General features: G+C 40.2%; 1 protein-coding gene across 1 annotated transcript; it reads right to left on the reverse strand.

The window, feature by feature from the left end:
• Positions 1-246: 246 nt before the first annotated feature.
• crabp1a (cellular retinoic acid binding protein 1a) lies at positions 247-10,317 on the reverse strand. Its single transcript, XM_046859956.1, has 4 exons — positions 10,096-10,317; positions 6,225-6,403; positions 2,609-2,722; positions 247-711 (listed from the first exon to the last, which is right to left on the reverse strand). Exons 1-4 carry the CDS (start codon positions 10,166-10,168, stop codon positions 661-663), a joined length of 417 nt encoding a protein of 138 aa, XP_046715912.1. The 5' UTR covers positions 10,169-10,317; the 3' UTR covers positions 247-660.
• Positions 10,318-10,519: the final 202 nt, after the last annotated feature.

Genomic DNA, 10,519 nt, shown 5'->3' on the forward strand with positions numbered 1-10,519 from the left:
CTCATCCTGCCTCGTCTTCCTCTCTCACTCCGTTCTCATCCTGTAGCCTGATACTTTAGCGGAGACAAAGACTGACTGCTGCAACGCTACGTGAGTGACACCAGTGGCTGAAGCATGACGTCATCCAGTGTCCTTTGTGGCGTCTTATCAGAGCCAGACAGACCCTTTTCTCACAAGATAATTCAAACACAGTGAAGGTCAGGAAGAGCATAGTAATGCTGAAAACTAAAGACCAGACGAAAACAGTTTTATTTATTTATTTTTATTATTAGCCAGGAAAAAAAGAATGGAATTAAATTTTATGAAATGTGGGTGGGAGTTTTCCAATCGTTCTGCATATGTGTTGCAATTTTATTCCTCTGTGTGTGTGTGTGTGTGTGTGTGTGTGTGTGTGTGTGTGTGTATGCAATACCACTAAACCGCACAGCCAAAAAAACACACACTGGACAAGTTTAAAAGTGGATCAAACTCTTATCACAGAACCACAGAAAGGACACAAATGGACGTCTGGCCAGTAACAAGACGCTGGAGATGAGTGAACATGTAGCTCAGATCCTACAGAACAGTAAAATCTGAAGGACTGTCGGATTGCTTCGTTGATCATTTGGATTCTTCGGACGTCTAGTGACGCGTTACGACTGGCCGATGACGTCTGCGGCTTCATTCCCGCACGTAGATCCGTGTGCACACCACGTCGTCTGCTCCGAACGTCTGTGAGAAAGAGGGGGAGGTTAAATAAGGCCATTGCATCCTTTTACTATGAAAAAGAAAAGCTTTTGCAGCTGAGACATCAGAGAAACAGCCAATGTTCAGAATGTTCAGCAGAGCCTTAAACACGTGAAGCAGAGACTGAAAACGTGCCAGAACGGCCAAACGATCGTATGAGTCAGGCTGCTGTTTGACTTGGACACTTTGGTGCATTCCAGGGGTTGGTACTGGGACAAATCCTGTTCCGAACGCTAGACTTTAAGCGAAGCTTTTGCACTTATTAATAAAATACGTTTTCGTTTGTTTGTTTTAAGAAGCACAGAGATCAAAATCTGAAGGGAGAAAACAGATGTTTCAGTATTTACTGGAACTCCATCAAATGTAGATATTTAGCATTGGGACAGATTCGACTTCAACATCGTCTTCCAACGGTGCATTTTCATTGCTTTTTCAGTGGCCATGTGTTTGAGGTGTAAATACTTTTAATTCATGAAGTATCATTCGAGATTATGTGAGTTTATCTTTCTTCATCCTGCAGAAAGTAATACTTTGTCTAGGATCGTTCTGGATTTCTCAAACTTTCTCAAACCCTAAAACGTTCTTGTGAATCCCAAGTTTGCGGTAACAGTTTGGGGAAGAACCACACATGTCTGGGAAAAGTCAGGTGTCTCAGTGCTTTATTGTTATGTATTGTACATGTATTTGTACTGAGTCTTTACTTTTTTATTTATCCGTCAATTGTACAAATCTGAAAGAGCAAACGAGCTCCTTTTTTCTGTATTTTATCTATTTTATATTGAATTTATTCGTTATAATGTTAGTCTGTAAGCGTCTTAAATGACTTTGTACTACATATAAATTCATGTGACTTTCCTTCCAATTCATATGAACATCCTACGAAACGAATACACGAGCTTTAGTTAAATTGTTTATATATATTTGCACTATTCTTACCTGCCACTTTATGATTTTCTAAAATATTTGATATTTCTAGTCACTTTTTATCTAAAGCGCGATGTTCTGAGCAGCCGATCGGGTTCACGGTTTACTGCCAAGTTGTATAATGATGTTTGTGACTAATAAAAAAACAACTTCAGTAGACTACAATTTTCCTCTGGTTTTTTTTTCTCAATACCCTTGAATCACTTGAATTATCGAATCAATACCGAGCGAAGTTCGCGTTCAGTTCCTGGTGATCTCACGCCACTCGTGAATCTTCTTGTATTGTTCAAAATCTCTCAAACCATGGGAAGTGCCGGGCCATTGGGTTTGTCGCTCTTTTTCTTTTCTTTTTACTCGAGTGCCGCATGTATCCCGAAGGTTAAACAGGCTTCTAACCGATCTATTAAATCGACTTGTTTCTCTGCATTATAATTGGCTGGTGGATCAATAGCTGAATAGAGAGTATTGTTTATTTCTAAGGGCTCGGTGAAAGTTCATATAAAGGTTGTTCTCTCATGCTGCCTGGAGGTGATGGTATAGAGCTCCTGAATGTGTTTCCTGGCTCTGTGCCAAGCTTTGGGTCGAGCACAAAGTGCACCGGGTTCGTCTCTCCTTTTGGAAGGCTCGGTCTTGCTCCAGAACCGCTGGGTAAATCCATGAACGTCTCCGGAATTCTATAATTGTAGGCCATCAATATTGAAGCACTGCTGGCAGGGAATTCTTTCGCAGACGAACCTACTCTCTTTAGAGATGACTCAAGACAGTGAAAGATGGCAAGCTTTATTTTAGCAAATGAAGGGATTCCGAAAAGAACCTCTAACTCTGCTCCTTCCCCCCTTTTTTTCTCTTCTCTGAGATGTTTGGGGAGGATGAATGAGTTTGCACTGTTGAAGTTTGCGTGAGTGGATTGTAAACGGATTTCGCTTATTGAGCGTCCGTTAATCCCTTCCATTCTCACCAGTATGAGTTCATCCCCCTTCAGCTCCCTGGACCAGTACGTCTTGGGGCCGTCGCCGTCCACGAGCGTCTGCTTGCAGTAAATCTTGTTCTCCGTCTCCCAGATGGGCAAACTCTACAAACATACAGAGAGACCATCACAGAGAGCGATAAACACGAGCGTACTCCAGTAAACGTAAAAAAGCTCCCTTTAAACTTTTACTTGAGTAAAAGTACTAAAGTATTTGCCTTCAATTGTACTCTTCAATAAGACTCTTTGCTTGTGGTTGCATGTTCAAGAGTCTGTAAGGGTATGAGGTGTCACTTAGACAATTAGTGTACAGGAAATGTAAAAGCACTACCTGTAAACCACAGGCCCTGGAAATCTCTTTTGGTGGTATCACTGGTTTCCTAGTGTCAGAAAATAATATTACACTGCTCAGTGGATGAGATGTCGGACCACCAATTGAGAGGTTGTAGGATTAACTCCCAGCACCACCCAAACTGCTGCCTTTTGCTCTTTTGGTGTATAAATAAAATAATTGGAAGCCCTTCTGGAAAAGGGCGTGTGCCAAAAGCAAGAAATGTAAATCATGTCCTCACACACAAACATCTCTTGGAGATAAAACCAGACGTCTGGCCGAACCTTTAACTCTGAGATGTAACAAATAAACATTATCTTAACTTTTTTGCTCAAATTCCTTTGCAAGTCAGTAGAATCTTAAAGAATATGAAAGCATAGTGACTGCGTCAAAAGTCCTGGGTTTTAACGAGTCTTGGCCTTGTGTGTTAAACCACTCGGAGGTTTGCACATCAATGAATCATCATTCCGGGCGCTTAAACTCTTTGAATAAAGCGTGACTCGAGCTTCGGTGCCAACTGAAGCGCCAGCCGGTAGACAGCGATTCGCACGGCTGCAGCGCGCGAGTGAAATATTAATCACCATATCAAAGGTGTAGCGGAGATCTGAGAGCTTTGCCGGTGCCCGAGCAAGACGGCGATGAAAGAGAGGGAGCATGGAGGAGATTTGAAGAAGAAGAAGAAGAAAAAAGTCCTGCAGCTGCATTTTGAATCTCTGAATCAGTATTGGCAGGAGCCATTTGCTTTTGCCATCAGGAGGGTCTGTGTAAAACTGCAACCGCAAATGAACTGGAACTTCTGAATCACGTATGGAAAAAGGCCTCGGCTTTCCCGCTCGTAATATGAATACAGGTTGAACCTGTGAATCTGTATGGACCCTCTTCAGCTAACGAGTTCAGCAAGAACTGGTATGAAACAGATTACAGCAGTGGACTCTGGGAAGCACAAGGTGGAGGTTTGCGCATTTCTGTTCAATGTTAACGAGATTATTAAAACGTTTAAAAGTTTGGAGTCTCGTGATGTTTACAAGAAAGTACTTTATTTATCTACGCTTCCACACCATCACCTTCAGAACCATCACACCATCACCCTCAAAATAGTCTCCTCGAACAGAAATACAGTGTTCTTCTAGAACGTGTCCTGGAAATCTGCTTTTTAAAAGATCTATCTAGCTGGCTGGCTGGCTGGCTTGCAGTCCAATATCTGTCTGTCTGTCTGTCTGTCTGTCTGTCTGTCTGGCAGTCCAATATATATCTGTCTGTCTGTCCGGCAGTCCAATATATATCTGTCTGTCTGTCTGTCTGTCTGGCAGTCCAATATATATCTGTCTGTCTGTCTGTCTGGCAGTCCAATATATATCTGTCTGTCTGTCTGTCCGGCAGTCCAATATATATCTGTCTGTCTGTCTGTCCAATATATATCTGTCAGACAGACAGATATATATTGGACTGCCAGACAGACAGACAGACAGACATCTGTCTGTCTGTCTGTCTTGCATTCCAATATCTATCTGTCTCTGTCTGTCGGTATTGCATTCCAATATCTGTCTGTCTTGCATTCATCTATCTATCTGTCTGTCTGTCTGTCTGTCTTGCATTCCAATATCTGTCTGTCTGTCTGGCATACATCGATCTGTCTGTCTGTCTGTCTGTCTGTCTGTTTGTCTTGCATTCCAATATCTATCTGTCTGTCTGTCTGTCTTGCATTCCAATATCTATCTGTCTGTCTGTCTGTCTTGCATTCCAATATCTATCTGTCTCTGTCTTGCATTCCAATATCTGTCTGTCTGTCTGTCTTGTCTGTCTTGCATTCATCTGTCTGTCTGTCTATCTGTCTTGCATTCCAATATCTGTCTGTCTGTTTGTCTTATATTTCAATATCTATCTCTGTCTGTCTTTCCAACATCCATCCATCCATAAACAATGATTGAATGGCACAGCTTTTTGCACACAAAAGCTAGTTTTTTCCCTGTGATCTTGTTTAGCTCTCAGTCTTTCAGCTGTTTGGCTCTTTTCTCATTGACAGTCATGATACACCGACTCTAAGAACTCATTTCTCCAGTCGTCTCCTTCCACCCTGCAGGTAAACACTTCTAAAGTCTGTCTCTATAGCAACGAGCTAGGCAAGAAAAAGCTTCATTCGTCAAGTCTCGTGTCCTTGGTCCCTGCTAAGTGGAAAGACAATAAAGCTGCGGCGGTTGTTGTTTTTTAACCTAATAATAGAGATTTTTAAAATGTTAATAATATCCAGACTGAAATGCCTTGTAGGTCTGTCCTTGTGAGATAACATTAGCAAGACAGCTGTGTGTGTGTGTGTGTGTGTGTGTGTGTGTGTGTGTGTGTGCACACGCTTGGGCTGCTGTAGCTTTACTCATTACTGAAATTCTGGCTTGAGGGAAAATGGTATTATTCCCGGCAGTACGCTCGTCTGCAGACACGCCGAAGCAGAAGATCGATATTTCGTCCCTCGGAGAAAACAGAAGCCCTTAAAGAGTTCGTCTCACTCGTTTCACATTCTTTCTCTGCTACCTTTTGTCTCCAAGCCAAAGATCCGGCTTTATTCCAGTCTGATTTGACCAAAGCTCGAGTCTGCAGAGAGGCCAAGATGTGGATGTATTGCGACAGGAACTCAGAGCAGAGCACAGACACTTCTCCTGAGAGCCTGATAAAAGTGTTGAGAGGAAAAGCATGTCGATCATCGGGCTCAAGTGTGTAAAAACGCCAACACAAGACTGTCCGGGGAGACGAAGCTCGGTGGTCACTGCAGCTCGAACGCGACACCGCGGTATAGCATGGTCTCCTTCCCAGGAGTGTTTTTCTTACACACTTTTATATTCCACTCTTTTAATTTCCTTACACATTTTATCTGTACAAGGTTTTACACAGTGTATATGCAGATGATCTATAGATATGGGGATAATCTTGGAAATTCAATGAGAACACAATTATATACAGAAATAATGATCTAGATGTGTGTAAAGTGTGGGTAAAGCTGAAGCTCGACATGAGCATTAGAACATTTCATAGCAGAACAACGTTGAGGACGTTTGTAAATGTTTAAAAGTCACAATATACTACAGTTTTCTTCTTGGCTTTCGTGACCTGACACAAATGGTTCAAGCTGTCTTCTTACCCATACTCAAATACCTTGTGAAAAAATAATCAAGACGACCTAAAGCGATCCGTGCTCTCCAGTTAAACCATGAGCTGTTGGAAAACATTCTCATGTTCACCTGTTCTGCAGTGGTTTGACGCTTATGTAAGCTTCTCACGGTGTACCTTACACTTCCTGCCATCCACGGTCTCCTCGTCAAACTCCTCGCCGACGTGGAAGTTGATCTCCGTGGTCCGCACCGAAGTGGACGTCTTGATGTAGAACTTCTCTCCGTCCTGCCGGATCTCCACGTGAGGCTTGGCAGCAGCCGCCCCGGCCACCTTCCTCAGCATGGCGTTCACGCCTGACAGGGCACAGCATGGGGGTCATAACAAAGTCCACTGCCTAGAAAAATCACCCCACCCCAACCTTGGCCTTCAGAGAGCGCGTACACGACAGAACTTTCAGAAACTCAGAAACCCAGACCCGCCCCGCCAAGAACAACACGAACGTTCACCACTGTGGCGAATCTCGGCTGGAAGAACATGATGCTCAGAGTGAGACTGAGTGCGTGAGAGGTTCTCACAATTTTCTCTTCAAGTTCTTTTCTATGAAACTCACGCTCTTCTCCTTCAGAAACCATTTCAAGGAAAAATAACTCAATTCTTTTTGACAGTAGACTCTAGATGGATATTTTTATATTTCTGCTTCCACACAGTGAGTCAGCAAACAGATTAATTTTAGGTTTGGGTTTTGTTATTTAAAGACTGTACATACAGAAAAGAACAGAAAAGAACAGAGCAGAGCAGAAAAAAAGAACAGAATAGAAAAAAAGAACAAAATAGAAAAAAGAACAGAGCAGAAAAGAACAGAATAGAAAAAAAGAACAGAATAGAAAAAAAGAACAGATTAGAAAAAAAGAACAGAGCAGAAAAGAACAGAAAAAAAGAACAGAATAGAAAAAAAGAACAAAATAGAAAAAAGAACAGAGCAGAAAAGAACAGAATAGAAAAAAGAACAGAATAGAAAAAAGAACAGATTAGAAAAAAGAACAGAGCAGAAAAGAACAGAAAAAAGAACAGAATAGAAAAAAGAACAAAATAGAAAAAAGAACAGAGCAGAAAAGAACAGAATAGAAAAAAGAACAGAATAGAAAAAAGAACAGATTAGAAAAAAGAACAGAGCAGAAAAGAACAGAAAAAAGAACAGAATAGAAAAAAGAACAGAATAGAAAAAAAGAACAGAATAGAAAAAAGAACAAAGCAGAAAAGAACAGAATAGAAAAAAGAACAGAATAGAAAAAAGAGCAGAAAAGAACAGAATAAAAAAAGAACAGAATAAAAAAAGAACAGAATAAAAAAAAGAACAGAATAGAAAAAAGAACAGAATAGAAAAAAGAACAGAGCAGAAAAGAACAGAATAGAAAAAAAGAACAGAATAGAAAAAAGAACAAAATAGAAAAAATGAACAGAATAGAAAAAACAAACAGAACAGAAAAGAACAGAATAGGAAAAAAAAAGAAAAGAACAGAACTGAATGGAACAGAACAAAACACATTAAATAGTGAATGAGTATACAGTATTGTATATTTTGTGTAGCATAGAAAACTTCTGCTCAATTCTTCTCATTATTATTATATATACTGTGTGTATAAATATATATATACTGTATATACATGTACATGTGTATATTGGTGTATAAATCATAGTTTACACTTATTTAATCGTATCATTGTGCAGACACGTTCCCAGGGCACACTGTATCACGCGTCTTTGTCTGAAATGTATTTAAAAAAGAATAATATTCTCATGCCAGTGCTGACAAAAAGGTTAAACTCTGTGAATAAGAGAGAACGAGTTCTATAAAAGTTCTTTTTAATCAAAGCTAAGAATCGCTATGGGGAAAATAACCACGACGTAGAGAAAAATCTGTTTCGGTTAATAAACAACAGCATATCGACTGAAGGTGCACGGATCCTCTGTTCCACGTAAACGACTATTTTCACAAACGAATGAAATGATAGAATTCGATCTGATTGTTTGTTCACTCGTCCAGTGATGAATAGAATCTGTTGATCCTCGGGCCAGATTCCAGCAGCGAGGGTGTGGAGCGATCAGAAAGCAGATCTCTGTGTGGAGCGCAAACAGACCACGAGTTGATTTCTTTTTACAAAACAATTTAGACATAAAGAGTCGCATTTCACATGAATGCTTCCTGACAGAGACATGAGATGCCCAGAATGCTAACGTTATATAAGCGCTAATCGTATATGGTATATGAACACTGCTCTGACACACACACACACACACACACACACACACACACACACACACTGGAACTCTATATTAGGGCCCTGTAACGACATCCTAAATGCAAAATTTCACAGATTTGACTGTGAGGAGTGATTTTATTTCTATTTCTATAGAGCACGTCAGTAAACACGGCTGTTTTCAGCCGATTGTTTCCTTCAAATCTTCTCTACAGGATTTTAGACGCAGATTCGGGAGGCAGACACACTGAATTTTTACCGTATGTTTTTTCGATCCCTAATGGTTTCATTACAAGTGTTTTAAATTTAAAATGTTGGTCCAGAGGTTTTTTTTATTTCTTTTTTTAACAAAATATTTTATGTTTAATTCTGAAGGTTAAAAAAAAAGCTTGAAAAAGACAAAATATGAAGCTAAATTCACTTTGGTTAAAAAATTAGCAAGATTGAAACAAATGGATTTGGACTGAAATTTATAGAAAGAGTTTTAGGGTTTAAACAACAGTTTTACTTGAATGAGTGGACATTCGGTGCTTCCCAGAGGAGGATGGGATCCATTTTGAGGTTCCTCTCAAGGTTTCTGGGAGTTTTTTCCCCATGCTGCAAAAACGTAAAATTATAAGGAGCAAATTAGGCGCTAAACTTCTACGTTCTTTAATACAACTTTATCTGTAAAATCTGTTTTTGGGGACAATGTCTATTGTTAAAAGTGTGCAGGGAAAAGCTAGAAACAGGGAAGTAAAATCAAGATCATGTAAAAACTGATGTAAAATTCAACATGTCTGGAACTTTGACATCATTGACTCTTTTGGGTTTTTTTCAGTAAAAAAGCTCTGCACGTTTACGCACAAGGTTTTAAATGATTAAAGAGGTCAAATGGGGAAAAAAAAGATCCCATACTAAGTTATTTTATCGATTTATTACATTTTTGCTCGTTTTTTTGCCTGGCCGATGATTAGTTGATAAGACTTTTTTAAGGCATTTTTTTATTTTTATTATTATTATTCCAGAAGAAATCATAGAATTTAGCATTTTGAATGATTCCCTACAATCCATTAATTATTAATTCACTGTATTATTATTTATTATCTTTGTTGTTACTCGGTTTATTGCATGTCAAATAAAACGAGGCTGCGTTCAGAAGCCCACCAAATTTAACTAATTATACAAGTTTCATAAAAGTCTCAGCTAGAGAGAAGAACATATTAAAGTGGCAGGAAAAGACCGAACACTAAAAACGTATAAAGGAACAGGTGCGATAACATCCGATTCCTCACACGACGCCGGAGTCGCTTACATTCCGGTTCATCATGGGTGGAAGAGACGCTTCGGAAAAATAGAGATGTTTTGTAAAGAAGCTGGAAAATAATTGAATTGGATGGAAAATTCTGGGATGCTGCATATATTAAATAGTGAGTCAATAATGATCCAAGGCGTCATAACGCTGTGACTGCGCAACATGCAGATAAAAATACAAATCATTCATCAGTGCACACAGATCTACAGCAGATTTTATAAAGTAAGCATACAGGATTTAGCGAAAACCTCGATCTGTTCTACTGCTGATCCACTTGAACGATTAATCCTGTATCTGCTGCCTGCTCTTCTACTTCTACTGCGCAATCGCTCGCCTGACATCCAAGCATCAGTCGCTCGTCTCAGTAAACGAATCAAGACGTACACATGTACCCGTGTCCTGAGATCCTTCGGTAGGAACGTTCGATTCATGCGAGCGTGGTGAGAAATCATGCGAGAATGAGGCAGATGGTGAAACGGATGCGGTATCCTACCCAGGGCTTTGAGAAGTTCATCAAAATTCTCACTGCTCCTCATTTTCCAGGTGCCAGCAAAGTTGGGATGCATTTTCTTCAGTCGAGGTTTAGTCAGGCAGAGAACCGACCTCTACTCTCTCTCCCTCTCTCTCGATCTCGATCTCTGTCTCTCTTTTTTTTAACTCTCTCTCTTTTTGCTTTTTTTTTGCTCTCCCTCCTTTTCTAGCTTCCTTTCCTGCCCCTCCTTTTTGCCTTCTCTCTCTCCTGCTTCTACTGCCTTCATTGCTCACGACAGACAATCTCTACTGCCCCTGTGCCTCTCTCTCTCTCTCTCTCTCTCTCTCTCTCTCTCCTTTTCTCTCATCACTGCCCGAGATGTAAATTTGCAGATGAGACTGAGCTGAGAACTGTCTGAACATGGGCTGAGATACTAATGAGCATG

The sequence above is a fragment of the Silurus meridionalis genome, chromosome 10, assembly GCF_014805685.1.
Source record: "Silurus meridionalis isolate SWU-2019-XX chromosome 10, ASM1480568v1, whole genome shotgun sequence".
NCBI classification, from domain to species: Eukaryota; Metazoa; Chordata; class Actinopteri; order Siluriformes; family Siluridae; genus Silurus; species Silurus meridionalis.

Coding starts and splice junctions, on each gene's coding strand:
- crabp1a (XM_046859956.1), bottom strand. CDS start 10,168: ATGCATCCCAACTTTGCTGGCACCTGGAAAATGAGGAGCAGTGAGAAT. Junction 6,404..10,095: donor TGAACTTCTCAAAGCCCTGG/GTAGGATACCGC, acceptor GTGCCCTGTCAG/GCGTGAACGCCATGCTGAGG. Junction 2,723..6,224: donor TGGATGGCAGGAAGTGTAAG/GTACACCGTGAG, acceptor GTATGTTTGTAG/AGTTTGCCCATCTGGGAGAC.